The sequence below is a fragment of the Typopeltis vanoorti genome, chromosome 1, assembly GCF_054136105.1.
Source record: "Typopeltis vanoorti isolate ZY-2024b chromosome 1, IOZ_Tvanoo_1.0, whole genome shotgun sequence".
NCBI classification, from domain to species: Eukaryota; Metazoa; Arthropoda; class Arachnida; order Uropygi; family Thelyphonidae; genus Typopeltis; species Typopeltis vanoorti.
The window spans coordinates 141,329,786-141,352,069 of record NC_143549.1 but is presented as its reverse complement, the minus strand read 5'-3'; the positions used below and the strand labels follow the sequence as shown (position 1 = coordinate 141,352,069).

At 37.2% G+C, this 22,284-nt stretch overlaps 1 protein-coding gene across 2 annotated transcripts in view; it reads right to left on the bottom strand.

Moving 5' to 3' along the window:
* The window catches only part of LOC150110488 (palmitoyltransferase ZDHHC6), a 191,842-nt gene extending 170,733 nt beyond the window's left edge, over positions 1-21,109 (bottom strand). Inside the window, exons 1-2 of one of the 2 annotated variants that reach the window (XM_090394109.1) lie at positions 21,023-21,109; positions 1,902-2,163 (exon numbers count right to left, since the gene is read on the bottom strand). In XM_090394109.1, the coding sequence (XP_090250235.1) occupies positions 1,902-2,163; positions 21,023-21,033 (273 nt within the window). In that variant the 5' untranslated portion in view covers positions 21,034-21,109. Of the gene's footprint in view, positions 1-1,901; positions 2,164-19,210; positions 19,288-21,022 lie in introns of those variants that run through there. The other variant, XM_090394116.1, reaches the window with a different exon arrangement.
* Between the last annotated feature and the right edge of the window lie 1,175 nt (positions 21,110-22,284).

The window sequence follows — 22,284 nt, the reverse complement described above, 5'->3', positions numbered from 1 at the left end:
CTTCGAATCAAAGAAATATGATAAGCACACGCAAATAAATGCACAGGGAATATTTGAAGGATTGCAACTCAGTAGCAACAAGCAGCTTATGGGTGTGATGAAAAATTAGATCTGTTTTTTCAATGAAAAGGATCAGCAATAGCATACTTTAAATTTTTTTTATTAAGTTAATTTTTAAATTAATAAATTATTAATTTAAAAACAATTAATTTTTATTAATTTAAAGAAAAATTAATAAAACATGTCAAACAATAAAATGTCATTTTAATGTTTATTTTAAAATAATAATTCCACCACACCTCAGACATAATGGATTTCACTAATAACTGATTTTTAAGAAGCACTCCAAGCAATCTGTATAGCTGATGTTGACCATATATGAGGGGTGGTCTGAAAAGTTCTCGGCCTCGACCATAAATGGCAACACTATTGGAAAGATTTTTTTTTCTAAGTTGGTACATTTGTCATAAGTATCCATGTAAAATTGCAACTCATTCTATCAAGTAGTTTGTTATATACAGCTGTCTGAAGCAAAAGTGTTGTCTGTATCCCTTGAAATGGATATAAAATTGAGTTATAAAATTCTTTATAAAAGAAGGCTTAATGCCAAAAGAAATTCATTCGAAGTTCATAAATTTATGAGCACTCTTCTCCTTCGTTTTTGACAATTAAGAAATCAGCTGCCGAGTTTAAACATAGCCATACCAGCCTTAAAGAGATAATCCACGTGAAGGCCATCCAAAAAGTGTAACAACACCAGAAATCATTGATCAAGTGCACAATATGGTATTGGATGACTGACAAGTCAAAGTGCATGAAATTGCTAAGACTACAGGCTTTTCAAAAAAATGTGTTAGGATATATTTTGTATGAAGAATTGCAAATGAAAAAGCTTTGCACAAGATGGGGTGCCGCACTTGCTCACAGCAGATCAAAAATGAAATCTCTGAACAGTGCTTGGAGATCCCATGAAAATCTCTGAACAGTGCTTGGAGCATCTTAACAAGAATAAAACTGATTTTGTGCATCGATTTATTACTATGGATGAGACTTGGATTCACTATTACACACCAGAATCCAACAGCAGTCAAAACAGTGGACAGAAGCCAGTTGTTCAGCACCAAAGAAGACAAAGTCGGTTCCATCAGCAGGAAATGTCATGGCATCGGTGTTTTGGGATGCTAAAGGCATTTTGTTTATTAATTATCTTGAAAAGGGTAAAATAATAACGGGAATATTATTCCAATCTTTTAACCAGACTAGATGAAAAAATTCTTCAGAAAAGACCTGGTTTGCAGAAGAAAAAAATCATCTTTCATCAGGACAATGCACCTGCCCACAAAGGTGTTTTGGCAATGGGAAAATTAAGGGCTCTTCACCATGAATTGTTGTAACATCCACCCTATTCCCCAGATTTGGCTTCCTCTGACTTCTATCTCTTCCCAAAACTAAAATTCTTCCTTGCTAGCCAGTGTTTTTCTTCAAATCAAGAGGTGATTGCAGATCTTACTGAGAACCACTACAGGGACAGGATAATGGCTCTGGAGCATTGTTGGAATAAATTTATTAGTCTTAAGGGGGATCATGTTAAAATATAAAAATAATTTTGAAATTAGAAATTTGTTTTTTCATCATTAGGCAAAGAACTTTTCCGACCACCCTTGTATGAATGGGAATGAAAAAAAATTTTTAATTAAAAGAAAAATTAAGTGCAAGGTTCTCCATTCTTTTCACACTAAAGAGATGCATTTTATTCTCAAGGCCAGCAGGTAGATAAAGAAATTAACAAATTACAAAGGTAAAATTTTAGTTTCTGTATATATATTAAATAATCTCACTACACATTATATATTCATTCTCTACTGGTGCAAATTTATAAAGAAAAAAAAAATGATACTTACTGGTTTCCATCCAAGTGGAACATGTCCAGGTCCAATAAACATGGCACAAAACAAATGATAGAGTGTAAGGCCAACAAAGCAAATAAAAATAATGTGATTGATGGTTCCAAAAGTGGAGTCAGTTGGTGGCAACCACATTGCAGTTACATGGAGAGTTGTGAAGGCAATACACTTAATAATAAACAATGCGAGGGCTGGTCCCCAATGGCACAACCGACGAATCAAAGTCATAAAAGTCATTGCTTTCTGTAATGATGAAAATCTACATTAAAAAGAAAATAATAATAAATAAATATTTCTCTTTTGACTTTCATAACAAAGAATATACATAAATACATTTTTTTTATTTCTTTTTGCTATAAAGATAAAATTCACATTACAGGTTGACTCTGGGATGCAATCAGTTCATCAATGTGACCATTTATATATTATAATTCCACGTAATTTGATCAGTCATCTCTATCTGACTGATCAAGAGAGAAGAGGGTCATACATGCAAATACAAAATTTCAATGCACTAGCTTACATTGGTGTTATTTTCCAGGGCTCAACATCCAGATGCCATTTTGAGCAGAGAAATTCAACTACACATAAATTAGCACATCATTTAAACTTCACATGAACCTTTTTTTTTGTGGATATCAATGCTCTAAAAAAGTAGAAGGGATGCAATCAGAGGAAATGGGAAAAAGCACATAATTACAGTTATGAATTAAAAGAAAGGAAATAATATAATAGTTCCATTTTTAGGTTCCTTGTTTGACTTAGGCTCCCTATTCCATGTGACTCTGTCCAATAAACCTCCTTTTCTAACATACAAACTGCTTTAGTCGAAATGAAAATCCATATCCAGCCTAAAATGAAAATTTTAGGTAACTAGACTACAGTAACATATAAGAAAACTGTATACTTAATTTAAATGTTTTTTTCAAGTGTAAAGTGATTATTTAACATGAAAAGAAAATTAATATATTTCTCCGATTAGCTAAGAACACATCTTCCTCTTCTATACGACAAGTAACCTATATAGAGAAATCTTGAGGATAATTCAACCACTTTTTCCAAGGGATGTATCTCAGTCAATCTTGGAACATCCTTACGTAAGTGCCCTTCTGCAATGAATAATTTCAAGTTAAATAATCAATGTACTTGTGTCTGTTGCTCCTTTGCACTAGTAATACACATATAGAGAGAGACATGCAAGAAGTAAAACAGACTTCCAAATTTAATAAAAGATCAAATGATACAAGTAACATTTACTAAAAATAAAAATTGGAATTGTGAAAAAGCAGCTTAGCTTGCTTATGATAGCATATATCATGAATTGGGGTGCTTAAGGGTCAAAGCTGTATAACTGAGGAGACCTCACGTAGCCTTTAAACGAATGCAGAGAACCGACCATGGCTTCTGACCTAATGTTCAATCCTCATCTTCTTGAGGTGCACCATGTTAGGTATCTACCTTGATACTAAACGAATGAGGATGGGCTGGCAATTTGGGATTTAGCCGAAAAATTGTATTCTTATTGGCTAAAACCAAAATATAAAATGATGGTACAACATGACAGAATTTCATGTAAGCTGGGGCATCACCTGGTTAAACAAGGCTCCTGTTGTTTTCGCCAGGGAACCAGGGCAAACAGCGAAAAGTCAGCTACTGGAACAAACCCTAAAATACATCCCAACTCAATATCACCAAAGTTGAAGATCGGTACTATGAACATAAGAAGCATGAATGGCAAAGAAATGGAGCTAGCTGAGGAATTGGATAAGTAAAAGATCGATATAATAGGGATGACAAAAACAAAAAAGACAAAAAGTAGTGAGATCTTTCTAAGCAATAAATACGCAATGCTATATTCAGACAATGACAATCAAGGAAAAGAAAGAGAAGCCATAGTATTCAACACTAAATACGAGGCTCATCTTCTTGAATGGCAGGTAGTCTCGAGTAGAGTGATGTGGGCAAATATCAGAATGGGGAATTGGACAATGAGACTTATTTGTGCCTATGGTCCCACAGAAGATTCTACTAAGGTAGAAGTGGAAGAATTTTTTGAGGCTCTAGAGAAAGCTACTGACACAATGAAAAAGGAAAAGTTGGTCCTTGTTGGGGATCTAAATAAGTGAGAAAATCTTATTTATTAGTGTCAGCAGAATTAATACACCGGGTGATTATAAAATAACTTCAAGTGTTCAGAGCCCTCTAGCGAGTAATGTATTGAGCGAAACATACCAATATTCGGTAGACATACACAGTGGAACATGAGGATTCGATTTAACGAAAAAAAATAGTACCAAAAGTCGCCAACAGGGGAAATTTTGGTGCTGCCAAATTAATTTTAGTAGGTGTGACTAATGAATGACTAAATGGCAAATGAGAGACAGCACGCATCAATTTCATGACGTTTATTGTTAATTACAAATGAGGTTCAATATGACCACCATTCTGATGTTCCAGGAACTGCATACGGTGCACGAATTTTCCACAGTGGCTCGCAACATATCAGAATTGATTTGTCTCACGTGTAACGTTATTCGATCTTCCAAGTCCTTGATACACAATGCTTTTAAGAAATCCCCACAGCCAAAAGTCACAAGGATTGAGATCAGGCGATCTCGGTGGCCATGGTGTGGGAAATGCACGACTAATGATTCTTCTGTCAGAGAAATGTTGTCGCAAAACACGCTCTACCTGAAGTCCAATGTGGGTGGTGCACCATCCTGTATGAAGATGGTCGAATCGAGACATCCTCTTTGCTGCAGTTGTGGAACCACAAAGTTCTGTAGCATATTGGCATACCTGTTAGCATTGATGGAACAGGTCACTGGTCTATTTTGGTGATTTTCCTCGTAAAAGAATGGACCGATGATAAAAGATGCCGTAAATCCGCACCACACTGCGACTTTTGGGCGAGTGGATAGGCATCTGCAGACACACGTGTGGATTAGTTGCAGCCCAAATGCGACAGTTGCGTGTGTTAATATCACCATTCAAATAAAAGTGCGCTTCGTCATTCCATAAAATTTGCCACGCCCATGCATCATCCACTTCCATGCGCACTAAGAATCTCAAGGATAAGTCGATTCGTGTGGTCGCATCACCAGGACGCAATTCTTGAACATCACTGATTTTATAGGGGTAAAACTTCAACATCTGATGTAGGATTTTCCACACCATTGTGTATGTGATATCAGTTTGCCGGGATATTGCTCGTGCACTGCTGGTACCCTGCACATTCGTCATCTCCTGTTCCACAATAGCAGTTGCAACTTGTTCAACTTGTTGGTGATTGATTGGTTGCATCCACTGTCTACCTGCACTGCTAGAGTTCCAATAGTTTCAAATCGCCGAATCAGTTTTCATAAGTTTGTTATGCTAATCAGTCCTTTTTGTAAATTTTTCATACACTGAAAATCACAAAGACAAGCACTGGCATTATTGTTCCGCTGATAACAGAATTTGACTAACAAAGCACGCTCCCATAAGGTAAGAGGCATCAAAAAGCAGTTCGTTTACAAATGATGAGAAATCTCACAGGCTTTCCTTTTATTGCATGATCGCTCACAAGAAAAGCGATAATGCAAATTAATGCATTTTACTTGGTAAACAGTGCCAAAATTTCCCCTGTTGGCGACTTTTGGTACTTTTTTTTTCTTTAAATAGAATCCTCATGTTCCACTGTGTACATCTACCGAATATTGGTGTGTTTTGTCCAATACATTATTCGCTAGAGGGCTCTGAACACTTGACGTTATTTTATCATCACCCGGTATACCAGCAATTGATACCAGCATGCAAACCCTAATATTGGGTATGTCCACCTTTGGCTTTGATCACTTGCTGTCCTTTGAGGGAGGCTTTCCACCAATGTGCAGCAGGCATCAGGTGGAATTTGTTTCCATTCCTCCATCAAAGCAGCACTGACTTTAGTGACAGATTGAGGACATGCTGTTCTGGACCTCAAATGCCACTCCAATTCATCCCACAGGTGTTCGATTGGATTGAAGTAAGGACTCTGCACAGGTTGTCACTGTCACTTTAGTGACAGATTGAGGACATGCTGTTCTGGACCTCAAATGCCACTCCAATTCATCCCACAGGTGTTCGATTGGATTGAAGTAAGGACTCTGCACAGGCCATGGCAATCGTTTAACACCCATCTCTTCATACCATTCCATAACAGCTGCAGTTTTGTGGCAATTTCATTGTCATCTTGATAGTAACAAGGGCTCACTCCATAAAAGCTCCATAGTGTAGGCAGCATCAGATTATCCGGAATATCAAGATACTGAGCTGCCTTCATGGAACCACGGACAACAACTAGTGGTCTCACTCCAAACCCCACACCATTACTTCTCCACCACCAAACTTTACTGTGGGTACAACACACTGTGGTAACAAGCGTTCACCAGGCTGCCTTCACACCCACACCCTGCCATCAGACTGAAACCATGTGAACCTTGATTCATCACTCCAGAGTACTATTTTCCACTGGTCAATTGTCCGGTTCACATGCTCTTTGCACCAGGTCAGATGAGCCACCTTATTCGCTGTTGTGATGTTTGACTTGTGTGTGTGTGCTGAACATCACAATATAAATGGAGCTCTTTTCATACAGTATTAGTGCTCACCATGGTGTTACTGGCACTCTAGAACTCATCACAGATGGTCTGTGCCGATTGTAGCCGGTTTTTGTATGCTACACATTTTAACATCCTCCTGTCTCTGTCAGTCATTTTGATGGTTGCCCTGAATGTTTTCCTGCACTAGTGATGCCAGAACATCTTCATTTGTTCATCACATCACCAACTGCTGATTTTGGATGCTCCAGTTAAGCGGCAATGGCAGGTATGAACATGCCACTAATATGACAGCCTACAATGATACCTCTCTCGAAGTACTTTCGAGTTCATGTTGTATTGTCATTCACCTGTATTCAACTGCTATGATGAAATAATGCTTCCTACTATCTGTACACCAGTTTTTATGTTATTAACAAACCTGGAATGTTCCATAACTTCAAATAACAGGGATGTACGGACAATTATCGGTAGATAATATATATATATATATATATGAAATAAATTATATATATATATATACATACACACGAACACTGCTTGGAAAGACAACGGACACCATAGCATGAGGAACAAACAACCATGGCACCCACCTTAATAAGATGTAGAACTTCTTTTTTGCTGGGATGACTGCAGCAATCCTATGGGAGCACACTTTCCACAAGCATACAATAGCAATTAATGGGAATTTTGGACCACTCTTCCTGTTAGCATGTAATGAGGTCCCAGATTACTGTGGGGCAGACATCCCTTGACCTCACCTGACACTATGTTTAATGTACATGTTCCATTAAAGCTATCAATAGGTGAGATATCTAATCTGTTTGACCAAATCCAATATTAATATAAGATGTTCATAGGGTTGAGATCAGGGCTCTGTGAAGGCATAGAAGATAGGAAGTTTGGTGAAATATATTGGAGTTTTTTTTTTTTTGAATAAATTCCATATGATTTTTGTTACAAACTTCGTTCCTACCATCAATAAAGGATAAATTACCATCTCTTTCTTTACCAGGTGGCTATCTAGTATCCTGCTAATGTCATCTTTCCTATTTTGAACAAACTGGCTGTTCTGTCCAAATGAAGAAAATGAAAATGAATAGAAATGAAGAACATCAAGACCATATTACATTTTTGGAATTTGACACAAGTCTGCCCTTGCTTCTCACACTATTGACACTAGGCACAGGGTTCTTTGGAACCAGACAAACCTTCTTCACTCTAGCAAGTTCAAATTCAACCATCTCTTCCTTGAAACATGCAAAATGCTAAGAAATCATCTGAACCAATCAGACTGTATGTAATATCCAAGTTTTGAGAAGTGATCATAAGTTTTTTTTAATTAATAATTATTTTATTTTGTTATTTATCTACGCAACTTACAATTGTTCCTTTGAACTGTAATAGTGTAATATCATATGCTTCAGCTGTGACCAAGACACAACCTAATATACACAAGATTTATGACTCATTATTTTGATTCATCTTTTGAATATCCAAGATGTTAATAGTTAATAGTGATGAAATAGATTGGAGTTTGTGAATAAATTCAAATAAATTTGAAAAAAAAAAATGAATAAATTTGAATAAGTTTTTGAATATAATTTTTGCTACATCTGTATGCTGTGAAACTTACTTTAATATGTCTAGTGAAGGTGTTCCATTAAAGATATTGATAGGTGAGGTCTAATCTCTTTGACTAAATCTAATCAAATACTCAGGGGTAACTTGTGATGGATATCAAGAGAAACTTCCAAATAATGTTGCATGTCACTTAAGAATGAAATACAGCTGACTTTTACTTCTGTGGCCTTTTCCAGATCATTATGTTCAGTAGCAAGCTCTGGGAACTATCCCCAGAAGATTGAATAATCACAATGTCTAGAACTAAACTGATATTCTAGTAAACACTATGTGAGCATGCTGAACTTGGGTAAAGTGAATTTGGGTCAACTGCAGCAACCAAATCCTCTACCTACACTTTGGTTGATCTGTTAATAGCCCTATACATATATATATATATATCTCCTGGCCAACAGGCATTAGCCCTTTAGAGTGAAGAAAACTATCTGGCATGAGTAATGTATATAGGGGTCAAGGTGTGGCACCTGCTAGATCGCTTGGAAGAAATAGCAAATCTCTGCAGTGCTAGGCATCACTGCCTAGTGCTATTCTACCTCTTTGCTTAGTGGAAGAATGAAGTCACAGTTACTTTTTCCCTCCATTTTTACAATATGCAATATAAGTGATGTTTTCATTTCTTGTTTTTGAAGTATAGCTTTAAAATGGTATTCCTCAGACCAGTCAGATAGTACACTGGACTGAATCTCATGATAATGCTATTCAGGAGGCTTCCAGGTCAACTAGCAACCTTGCTGTCACTATTTTGCTACACATGCCTTGAAGGAGTCTGAGTAGTGGTTACGTGTGTGTGTGGGGGGGGGGGGGGGGGGGGGGGTACTGCCAAGGCCATAATCTGCAGGAAAGTAGCTGAAACTCTCCCTGTGTGCCACTTAGTAAGGAATCCATTACAGTCTATCCCATGTCCCACCCAATTTCTACTCAATTTAATAACCATTAAAATCAAGAATATTAAAATAGATTACATGCAAATAAAGGAAAATGTCCCAAAGCCTTCCAGATTCACTTCATAAATATATGTGGTCTTAGTTCCAACCTCTACAATGTCCGTGTCCACTTCTAATCTGCAAAATTACATTTCCTAACAGAAACTCAAGCATCAGTTTCTTCAAACACTGCATACCTTTATTTTCCCAACCTCCAACTTACATCCTCTTGACTCTTTTGTCTAAAAGGTGTCATGAGTGTATATGTTTACTCTAACATAAAATGTAAAAGATTTGCCAAATTGGAATCTCCTATTTTTTGCCTGTTGGACTGAAGAAAATCAGAAGGTTTTGATTTGATTCAGTCCAATTTTCCTAATTCATCTTCCTTGTATATTTTACCATTCACAAATCCAATTGGCTTTCCTTTTCTGACCACATAGTTCAATAAGATGGAAATAGCAGATGGGGATTGGATAGCAGATTAGTGAACAGAACTGGAGACTATTAAACAATAATGTCTAATAGGTATCAGAAAGTTGTGTATGAGGAAGCAATATCCCAAAAAGGAAAGGCACTAGTGGTGTGTCCCAAGGGTCTGTTTTGGGGCTGTTGCTGTCTAACTTATTATTATTATGGGCGACTCCAGGGAGTCCTTAGACTCATCGAAGGAGGCCCTAAACATCATGTCCACACAACTATACGATATTCTCATTCAACCTTGAACTCACTCACTCTCATAGCACCCACAACAGACTCTGACAGCTTATTCCACTCATTTACTACTCTAAAAGTAAAGAACCCAGCTCTAACACCCCTGCTAACCACACTCTTGCCCAGCTTCCATAGGTGTCCCCTAGTTCTCCCACCACCAGTTCTGATCTCAAAAATATCCTCTGAATTAATCCTATAGAAACCCTTTAGCAATTTGAATGTCTCAATCATATCTCCCCTTTTCCGCCTATCAACTAATTTCTGCAACCCACAAATCTTCAACCTGTTCTCATATGGTTCATTCCATAGACCTGTTATCATCTTAGTCACTCGCCTCTGGATCCTCCCCACTTCCTCCCCATCAAGAAGAAACCTAGGTGACTAAATCTGGGCACAGTAGTCGAGATGAGGTATTATCAAGGCTTGGTACAGAGGTACAATAACTTGCTTGTCTCTGCTCGTCAAGGTATCTTTCAACAACCAAGTGAGTTGATGAGCTGATTTAGCTACTTTTGCAATGTGTCCCCTAAACTTCATCTCCCTATCCACCAACACTCCAAAGTCCCTGGCCTCATCAATCTCCTGGAGTACAGCTCCACCAATGTGGTATGCTGCTGCTAATCTTTTCACCCCAAAATGCATAACCTTACATTTTGTCACATTAAATTAACATCCATTCTTCTTAGCCCAGAACTCCAATCTATCCAAGTCATCCTGCAAGATTTTGACATCTTCTGCATTCACTATCGCCTTACCCAACTTTGCATCATCAGCGAACAAATGAACTGTTCCTCTTAGATCCTTCCCTATATCGTTAATAAACAGATTAAACAGCAGTGGTCCAAGAACAGAATCCTGCGGCACACCACTAGTTACAGGCCGTCTTTTGGACTTTACTCCTGAATAAACTACTCTTTGATATCTCTCCATCAACCACCCACCTATCCATCTCACCAACCCTATATCCATTCCCATATGTTGTAGTTTACGGATTAGAATTCCATGTGGTATCCTGTCAAACGCCTTTGCCAGGTCCAGCAGTATCACTGTAAACCCATTACCCTTATCCAGTTCAGCCGTCACCTTGTTATAAAACTTGAGCAAGTTACTGAGGCATGATCTACCCTTCACAAAGCCATGCTGTCCCCTGTACAGTATCTCATTTTCATCAATCCATTCCTGTATTTTTCCCTTGACTACTTTCTCCAAGACCTTGACAACGACTCCTGATATGCTGATCGGTTGGTAATTTGCAACCGTAGTCTTGGATCCTCCTTTATGCAGTGGAACTATTTTCCCCTCTTTCCACACCTTCGGGACTAAACCAGATCCGAGACTCAGATTAAACAACATGGTCAAGGGCATTGATAATTCTTTAGCCGCTTCACGCAAGACCCGTGCCAGTATACCATCCAATCCCACAGATGTATTCACATTAAGGTTTTGTAATAGACTATTCACCTCCACTTCATTCATCACAATTCCCATATAAACTAATGGTTCCTTCATTTTTTCAATGTCACCACCTGGATGATATACTTTTGCAAAGTGTTCACTCAGTAATTCCACTATATCGACTGATTCAGTGACCTCCTTACCATCGTCATTCCTTAAAATCATTTTGCCGTGTACAATTTTTTTCTTGCTTGCAGCATATTGAAAGAACTGTTTGGGATTCTCTTTAGCTTGCATAACTAGTTTCCTTTCATAATCCGCTTTTGCTTTTTTCACCACACTCGTTACCCTTCTGGCCTGCACTTTATACTGTTCGTGTGCCTGCAGGTATATTAATGGTATTGGGGGAAGGTATGAATAGTGATATGCAGTTGTTTGCAGATGATGATACAAAGTTGGTAAGAACCATGAGGAGTAGAGCAGATGTTGTATCTCTGCAAGAGGAGCTGAATAGACAGTATGCAGTTGATGGGATATCTCAGAGGAGGTGGAGGAAAAAGATCTTGGGGGGGGGGGATGATGGTGGACAAGGATGTGAAGTTTCAGGGACATGTTTCTAAAATTTTGAGAATAGCAGCAGATTACAGCAATGATGCAAAGAATACTAACATGTAAAAGTAAAGATGTTCTCAGTCCATTGTATAAGGTTTTGATCAGGCCACACATGGAGTTACTATTGTGCACAGATTTGACCACTTGGTTTTCAAAAGGATGAAGAAACACTAGAAAGGGTCCAGAGATGATTGACTAAGGTGGCCGCTGGTCTCCAAAATATTGAGATTGAAAGAATGTAATTTGCAGTCTGGTGAATACAAGGGGGGGGGGAAGGGAGCAGTATAATTAAGACATAAGCTGATAAGGTATTATTACCAGATCAATGCAGATGAGGTTTTTCATAGAATGGGAGAACACATTCCTGGAAGCTGTATAAGGAAGGCATGAGCAGAAATGTATTTGCATAGAGATCGGTGGATGGTTAGAGGCAGTGAGTGCATTTAAGGCTTAGCATGATGATCTGTGTGTGTATATGTGTGACAAGGATAAGTTTTTGGACTGGATGGAGATCTGATGAAGATGATGATAATAAGAAATGCTGAGGCATTTGCTATCACTAGTGATGTTACATGATCTGTTCACATAACTACCAACAATCTAGATCATTCTCACTAATGACTTTTCTAAATATACTGTAGATGTTTATTCTTTAAGCAATTCAGACCACAAGCTAATGTTCATTTCTTCATTTATGGAGCAGTGATCATGCAGTCATTTTTGTCCACACGTTGCCTGGATTTATACAAAATTATTGTTTTCAGTCTCTTCTGATCTAAACATTTGCAATGAAATAATCCTTATGGGTATGGAAACATTTATTTTCCACTTCACTTTAAATGAACTTTTTAATTCAAGAAGTCTGTCAAGACTATACATGAGCAACAATGGATATGATGAAATTGGCTTTCACTGACATCTTCAAGTTCTTTTTCTGTTTTTTATACTACAGCCCAAAAGACAGGTGAAAGCTCAGCATATCCAAACTGATTTTGAAAGAGCTAACAAAGCTATTAGCCATAACTTCTGTCAACCATCCTTCCATCTCTTTTGCACTTGGATGGTTCTATTGCATCACTAACAGAAAAAATCTCTTGGTTCTTACTTTTTCTCAAATTCTTGTCGGAATGATCTCAGTGATGAATTGCATTTAAATGAAGTGTGTGAGTCAAGTGTAGAGACTGCTGCTAGAAGGAAGTGTAATGTGAACAACAGATCAGGGGAGTAAGAGGCAATGTGAAAAGTCAGGAGAGTGGATCAGGTTAGGCTGAAGTGCTTGTGAACAGAGAGAATACTAGTGTGAAAAATGAAGGTGAGAGAATGGGAATACAATATGAACAGGAGAAATGGAGAAATCAGGGTGGCATAGCATAAGGAGAGTGGATGTTGGAAGCAGTACTGAATGCATGTGCGAGGATGGTTAGCATGAAAATGGAATGGCCTGGAATGTAAGAATAGATGAGTCTGAGATGATATATGACGTAAATGGTGATATAAAGGTGAATGATCAGCGGCAAGTGTAGAGAAATTACACAGAGAGGTGGCATCAGTAGGACTAATATATACCCAAAAGTGAATTGCCAGGTTTATTTATGAATGTCAGGAGAATCAGAAATATCACTGAGTGAGTTTATTCACCCAAAAATAAGTGAACCATGATTTGATGAGGATAATATCCTGATAAGAATAGAAATGGAAACATGTTTTTTTGTAAAGACAGAAAACGAAGAGGATACTGCTGATGAGAGTGGAGAAATTATGTCCACACAAAGTGAAGACTAAAAGGAGGAAAGAGTGGCAGGTATTTTGAGGTGGTAGGATTCAAAGTGGAGGGTGCACGCAAGAGATATTTAGTCAGATGATGCTAAAGGCTATCAAATGTGGAGGGTGGCAATGAAAAACTGAGTAGGCAATTTGAACAAAGGAATGTGATCATTATGAATGATTTTAATTATGGTAGTATATACTGGGTGACTTCTTGGGAGACAATTACCTTGGGCAGTATGTAACAGAGAGAAAATGAGGTTTGAAGGTCTTAGATCTAATTATTACTATTATTGTATAGGCACCTCCATGGAGTCCAAAGACTCATTGTAGGAAACCCAATTTATCCACACAATCTATCATACTTCTCCTTAAACACATTAACAGACAAAGTGCAAACAACTGACTCAGGCAACTCATTCCATTCATTCACAACTCTCCAAGTGAAAAATCTAGTCCTCACACCCTTACTAACTACACCTTTACCCAATTTCCAAGGATGAACGGTTTTTCTGCCCTCTATTGCCAAATGCTGCAGCATTTTCCTACATCAATCCTATAAAATCCTCTAAGTAAGTTAAATGTTTCTATCATATCCCCTCTTTTTTGTCAATCAACCAACTTCTGCAATCCACGTACTCACTCTCCACAAAGGGAACATTCCACAGACCACTCACCATCTTGGTCAGTCGATGAGAGAAATCCAGGAGACTAGAACTCAGCACAGTGTGCTGAGGTCTGGTCTCCTGGCCTTATAAAGAGGAATAACAACTTCCTTATCCCTACTTGTTGGTGTGTTCTTCAACAACCAAGTAATCTTATTAGCTACCTTAGCAACATGCCTTCTAAATTTCAAACACTCTCTCTCTACCACTAAATTCCTAGCTTCATCTATTTCCTGAAGTACAGTTCTATCAATGTGGTAAACAGTTTGTAATCTATATTGTAATATATCCCAAAATGCATAACTTTATAACATTTCTCTGCATTAAACTGACACCCATTATCTTTTGTCCATACTGACAGCTTACTTAAATCTTTCTGCAAGTTTTACACATTATCTTAATTCACTATTCTACCTAATTTTGAATCATTTTCAAATAACTGAATATTTCCTTTCAGGTAATTTCCTATATTATTTATTTACAAGTTAAACAGTAGTGAATCTAGCAGCCTCCATAGCTCAGTCAGTATAGACGAAGCCCTTTGGTCAGAAAGACCTGGGCTTGAGTCCTGTAAGTGATGAGGAACCTTTATCTGGTCTCTTTCGACTAAAGATGAGTTAGCCAGTCTCATACGGAGGTAGAGGGTTTTTCATCCCTCAAAACAGGCAAACCGGCCCCACGAACACACATATCTACAGACAAAAACTTATAGGCACAGGGGTAAACCACCTTATCCTTGTATTATGGTTAGGAAATCCAAGTATACTTGGAAGGCCATTGGTGCTGTTAGAGCCACTGATAGATAGATAGGATCTAGCACAGAACCTTGCAGCACACCATCAATCACCTGCTTTTTCTGGATTCTGCTCCTCCATATACCACTTTCTGATATCTGTCCAACAGCCTCTCTTATCCACATAATCAGTGCCATATCCATCCCTATTTGCATAACAGAATTCCCTCACCCTCTCCATTCAATCTTCTCTATCCTCCCTGAACATACTAAACTTTGCACAGTCTATTGTTATATCTTGAATAAGGACCTTTTCGTCGAAAGGATCATTCGTTCAAGATTTAACAAGAATACAATAATAACCAAGAAATACTTGTACTGTTAGTAAAGAAACAAATTGTTAATAGAGAACATAACTGAATTACCTTAAAATGAAGTACAAAAAAAGGAGGAATTTGTCTGTCTAGATAGAAATATTATTGTTTGAAAACACTAGAAAAAAAAAATACTCTATGCAAAATGTATGTCAATGCAAACAAAGATCCAAAGGTTGCGTGTGAGTTACCGATGATAAGCATAACGCCTGAAGCGAACGCATTCGTGGAAAGCGAATTGAACTCGCGTTCCCCCGAAAAGAGCACTCTTGAGGAGAAGAGTTGTGACTGAACAACTTAAGGACCAATAGGAAAGCACTGTGAGAAAAGGATAATAAATGCAGGTTCGCGCAGATTTCAAACCCCCATTTTTCTGTTCCTGTTTTCTTTTGGACCCATGATGCTGACCAGCGGAAGGAAATTCTACGACTTCGGATGGCAAGTTTCTCCCCGTTGCTGACTGGCGAGTATCGGGCAAGCTGTATGCAAGATGATGACGTCCACCGACTCGGGCCATCGGTAGAAGTGCTACCGGAATGAAACAATGGAAAGTTCCTCCAGGGAGACGGGCAGTCTGATGATAGTGACCAGCGAGACGAGAGTTTGCCCAGCAGAGTGCAGAAAATAGTTGTACGGGACGAGCGAAGTGACCTCCACGTGGATGCAACCCACTGAAGCAGTAAAGTATCTAACAGTAAAGGACGGATAAAGGGGACATGGTAACCTCATGCGGCGGTGGTAATGTACAGAATTCTCTTATTTTATTAACAATTAGCATTAGAGGAAAAAGGTGAATCAATTTCTAGTTGGAAGAAAATGGGCAATTGCCTAGAGAACTTTTTGAATGACTTATATGCATTGTAACTTGTTAGCTCCATTGGACTAGTAATCGGAGGACTTAAGTTCTTGTGTGAGACCTAATTAATGTGGTGTGGTCTGTGTTAGGATTTGAAGTTAAAATTGTAAACTTGTGTTTTCCCATGCTAAGTGTGTTTTAGTTGACCAGAGGATATGAGTTATATGTTCATTAACTGGAGTGTTCATTTATGATTGTCAGTTGATTTAGTATAGGTAATGTGATAAGCTTTTGATATGTTTAAACCTAATTGTAAACTCATTAGATCTTTAATAAACATGATTTACTATGTAAGCCTGAGTTTTGCTTGAGCATGAGACTAATTTACCACTCATAAAAGTTTGAACCTATGCATTTTGGAAAGGTATAGAATAATTAGAAAGGATAGGGCCATGACTGCAAACTGAGATCTCTACAGATGTTATATATATTTAACGAATTTAGGTAGCTGTTAGAGCTCTGGGAAAGTTTCTCTGAGCAAGAATTCTTCTGTCCTAGGATTCTGACTGGTGCAGCTGGAACAAACAAATTTGTCAGAATTCGAAAAGGAGACGGCTCCAGAGAGATAGGCTGGAGATCTCATTCTTAGTTGGCACAAGAGGGGATAATAGTAACATAGATTTAAAGAAAAACCACGACGTAACACTATCCTTGTAACTACATCATCTGCTGTTAGCCAAGTCTCACTAATGCTTGTAACATTTGGTGACCAATACCAAAAACTCTTGTTCCTGATACTTTAGGCATTAGTATACAGAAATCATAGCATCCCTTTAGGCCCTTGACTGCCTGAAGTTTACCCTATTCAATATTTTTACTTAAGAGATTAGATTCCTTCTGCGCAACCTCTATATTGATTCGTTTGCTGTCAACACCCTCTTCCTCAATTTGGCTCTATCATAGCGTGTCAGAGACTTACAATCTTAACCTTCTCGCTCTTCTTTTTTTGCTTTGTCCAACAACTCCTTCACATCTTCCCTCATAGAATACTTTTCATCTCTCAGATTGTTAGTGCCAACCATGACAATTAGTTCTTTTGCCTTAACTTTCTGTATCCATATGGCATGACTAATATCATTAATTTTTGTACCAGAGAAACATGATTTTGTTATACTTTCATTAAGTACTCTTCTGATCATAATCTTCGTACATAATTTTCTTCTTACCTTGTTTTTCACACATGATCTCGATCCTTACCTTTGACAATTTGGTTCTTTCTCTTCTCAGCCCTACTAATCTCTTGCTGCTTCTGCAACGTTTCGATTTCACACTTTGTTCTGTGAAGGATAATATGAAAGTGAACTAATTCTTTATTTAAGGGCCATTTTGTTCTCATGTATTTTCACCGATGCATGTTCAACGTTCATTTTGATATTAATGCCATTCTACTGTCAATGCTGCCTACTCTACTAACATTTGCTTTGTTTTTGCCACCTACATTCAAAACACTCAATACACAGTTGCTCACCAGTTTCACTCTCCTTCCATAAATCCTTTAACTTTTGCAACGAATATATCTCACACATGCACTGCACTGTACAAAATCACGTAAATTCGAATCATCCAACAATGATATCTTTGCTGCCATTACTCTAGTACACATTAGCATTATACCATCAATATCGTATTTAAAACAAAAATACAAGTTTTACTTAGAAACTAAATAACTCAGTTAATCACACTCCCATATAGAGCAAAAAAATTACAATGAGTTAACCCAATATTATCAACTATCAATATAGGTACAAGTATTTAATCCCAGGACTGTATAAGCAATGTACAGTTTAGTGATAAAAAATACTACATAAATGTCATGCAAACTTTACTTTTTCTTTCCATGCCATCCCATGGAACCATTAGGTCACCATTTCTATACCATATTAATGGAACTGTCAGCCATCCTACATGGCTAAGTGATAAATTATCAACGCAGCAAATAAAGAGTCTTGTGAGAGGTCATGGAAAGTAAAAGAAAAATCTGTACAATTTGAACTAAATAAAATGTACTTCTATATTTTATTCAGCTTTAGGATTACATTACTTTTGATCTCAGAGTGAAAAGTATACTACAAGACAATATTATGAAAAGCTGCTTACTATTAATAAAAAGCTATGTTAAGCGATTGTTCATTATGTTAATTACTGATCTTACAAACAGTAATATTTACTTGCATAACTTCTGTATAATCACTTAAATACTAAATTCAGTACATAACATTTTAAAGCAGCTCATGTTGTTTGCCAATATCTTTAAATATATATTCAGCATGTATTTCACATCTTGAAATACATTTCACTGGTTATAAAATCAGCAGAAAAATTTTTCAGTGATAATTATTATTATTACGTGACACCTCCAGGGATTCCAAAGACTCATCGAGGAAGGATACCTACTCTACAGCTCTGTCTCCACCACTCAGTCGATCAACTACAACGAACCACAACTACACCAACGCCATCTACCGCCCCACCACCACTAGTATTTTCACAAATCACAAACATCCATGCCCACAGCACGATTCGAACCCGCAGCCTTTTGGCTAGAGAGCGGATACATTTACCATTCGTCCAACCAGGCCGGTTGGGCGAATGGTAATCCACAAAAGGTTGTAATCCTATATCGCATTAATACTGAAAATATCAGGATCATCAATTTCTAACCTATTCTAGAGAGACCAAACATGATGCTTTTTTAAAAGCCACTTCAAACTATAAACAAATAGGAGAGCAGCCTCACAATAAGTGATGAAGATAATCTGCTACTCAGAGACATTCATAAATATCCATCTCCATAATGGAATTCAAACCTACAACCTTATAGGTTGGAAATTAGACACTATCCACTCATCTAATCAAGCTGGCAGGATAACAGCACAATAATAATAGCAGAACAAATACTAACAAAGTCATTCATATAATAGAATTCTGTGCTGAATGATATATCAAACTCTCCAATCAAGACCAAATATATCAGTTATATTTTAATAATAATAATAAATAAATAAATAAATCCAAAATCATACATTTTAAGAGAGGAATGGCATACCAGTGCAACATTACTGGAAGATGCATATGATCCATGAGCCATACTCATGACTTCCTGCTATAAACACCTAAGTCTGCTAGATCATCAATGCCTAACAAAACAGAGCATGTGTTCTTGCCATGCCAACAATCTCATCCAATTAGAAACCATATCCTTAATCATTTTGCATTAACAGGTCAAACTATAACGTACAGAATGTTTTCTCATAAAGAATGCTTTTTTTCTTTACTAGCCATGGTTTAAATTATTCCTAGCTAATTTGGTGCAGTAGACAGTGTTGTGTGGTGTAGAGTACCCTCCTGCAATCAATCCTTGTAGGTATCTTGTAATAATAATGAGTTTAATTCAAAGGACAATTCTTTTCAACTACTATAATCTATAACAGCAGAGAAGTCATATATTGCAGCAACAAAATACTAATCAAGGTTATTAATTTTTTATTTGTTTTTAATAAGAGATATGATATGCTGATAGTGAGAAGAGATTAGAGAAATGTGAGCTGCACAGCTCTCTGCAAAAATCCTGGAACTATTCAAAACAGGAGGGAACAGGATATAGAAAACTAGGAAGTTATATAGTGTAATATTCATCATAATTAGATTAAAATTTTGAAAAAATTCAAGCTGATGGTGATAAAACAAATCATTATTATTATTTGTCACCTCCAGGGAGGGAGGGCATTCACTCTACAACTCTGTCTCCACCACTCACAATCCACCAACTGACCACAACTACACCAATGCCATCTATCACCGGCCACAACCACTAGTATTTCCTCAGGCAAACATCACAAGCATCCATGCCCATGGTGGGATTCGAACCCACAGCCTGACTGGGGAGCGGACACACTAACCACTCGGTCAGCCAGGCTAGCAACTACTCTTGCAATAAGGAAAATGAAAGTCTTTTTTGTGTTGCTTCTTGCTAATGATGTGTTTTGCATCCTATAAGAAGCAAATTCAATTTCATGATGTCAAGAGGATGTTAGGAGAGAGGATATAATAGAAACTTATAAGTTACTAAAGGGATTCTATAAGACTGACACAAGAAATTTTTCAATACATGGTGAGAAAAGGAAAAACAAGGGGGTCACACTTGAAAGTTGTCTAAAAGTATGATTAGTAAGTGTGTGCAGACTAGGATTCTTCACTTGGAGAGTGGTAAATGAGCGGAATGGATTGCTAGAGGTGATTGTGAGCACTCTAACAGTGAATAGCTATAAGGAGATGTTCTTTGAGTTAAAATGCCATGTTTCAGGTTTCAGTAAGCAAGGTTGGTGTAAGATCTTTCATTAAGTAACCAAAAAAAAAAAAAAAAAAGTCTGTACAGTTTGTTCTCTTTAAACTAAAATTGCACAGTTAGTAGTTGGAAGGGGAACAATCGTTCGATGCTGTTGGCACATTCTCCCTCGATGAGTCTTTGGACTCCCTGGAGGTATCAAATAATAATAATAATAATGTGACATATACCGCAATATTAAATTGTTCCAGTATGCTTTAATCGTTTTTTTTTTTTTTTTTAAGATCCGTGATTAAAACCCCGAGATACATGATTTACGACTCATGAATTCAAGCTGTGCACTAACCCATAGAAATAACTGGTTTCATACGTTAACTCACAAAACGTTAAGTATTAACAGAGTATGCGAGATGAAAGGGGGAGCGTAAAAGCTGGACATAACATACAGATTCACAACTAATGGGTTTCGGCTCGCATTAACCTTCAGAACTATGGAAGAAAGCTACGCTCGGTTTTCGATTACATGAAATATTTTTGGAAAAAAAAAAAACCATATACTTTAATCACAGGTACCTCTTAAACATCAAAAGGAACGCGAAAAATAATCAATTGTCACGCAAAGAAATACTAACTAAATTATACGCGCCCCTAAAATCCAACTGAAAGCAACTAGCGCCTCCACATATTAATATTTACCTTTTAAAAAAAATTGAATTAATCATAAACACAGTTTTAATTTTCATCCATAGTATTTGAATTTAAAAAAAAATTCTCTGTGTATTTAAATATAAATAAAGAGCCAATAGGCTTCATTTCGGCGATATAAACATTATTTAAATTAAGGGGATATTAAATCCCACATTGTTTTAAAACCGAATAAGAAACTCAAAGATTGGAATCAGAGAGTTTCATGCCGAATATAGTAAACTATAAAAGTATCGGCGATTACTAGCGTGAGCTAATGCAAGTAGTCCTAGTGCGTAGTACAATCGGGCAACTCGCAGCAAATCGCCGATACTTTTATAGTTTACTATATTTGGCATGAAACTCTCTGATTCCAATCTTTGAGTTTCTTATTCGGTTTTAAAACAATGTGGGATTTAATATCCCCTTAATTTAAATAATGTTTATATCGCCGAAATGAAGCCTATTGGCTCTTTATTTATATTTAAGTAACTTAATGGTTGCATCTTTTTGACAACTCGTATAGCAGAGTATATAAGTTCTTTTCGCTATACCCTTTGGTATCTATTTGGTCTAGTTACTCACTGATGAAGCCACAAAAAAAGGCTGAAACCGGTCTGGGTAGTGACCTCCCACCATAATGTAATAACAGCATACATTTCCTAGGAAATGTGTTTTACATTATGGAAAATACCAAAAATAGCGATCAGAACTTTACCACCTTTGCTGCGAGTTGCCCGAGATTGTACTACGCACTAGGACTACTTGCATTAGCCTCACGCTAGTAATCGCCTATACTTTTATAGTTTACTATATTCGGCATGAAACTCTCTGATTCCAATCTTTGAGTTTCTTATTCGGTTTTAAAACAATGTGGGATTTAATATTCTCTGTGCATGTTTTTCCCTAAAGTGAGTAGAGAGAACTCCGTTGGCCCTAATTAACTTTTTGAGGACGAATAAGGACACCTATCATTCATCCCTCAAGCCTTCACCAGGATCGATTTCGAGTATATGCCGTCCCTAGGAAAACTCCATTTTGCCTTCCTTAAATTCAAGAAAATATGCAATAGTCTTCTTCTTCTTCTTCTTCTTCTTCTTATTATTATTATTATTATTATTATTATTATTATTATTTTATTATTATTATTA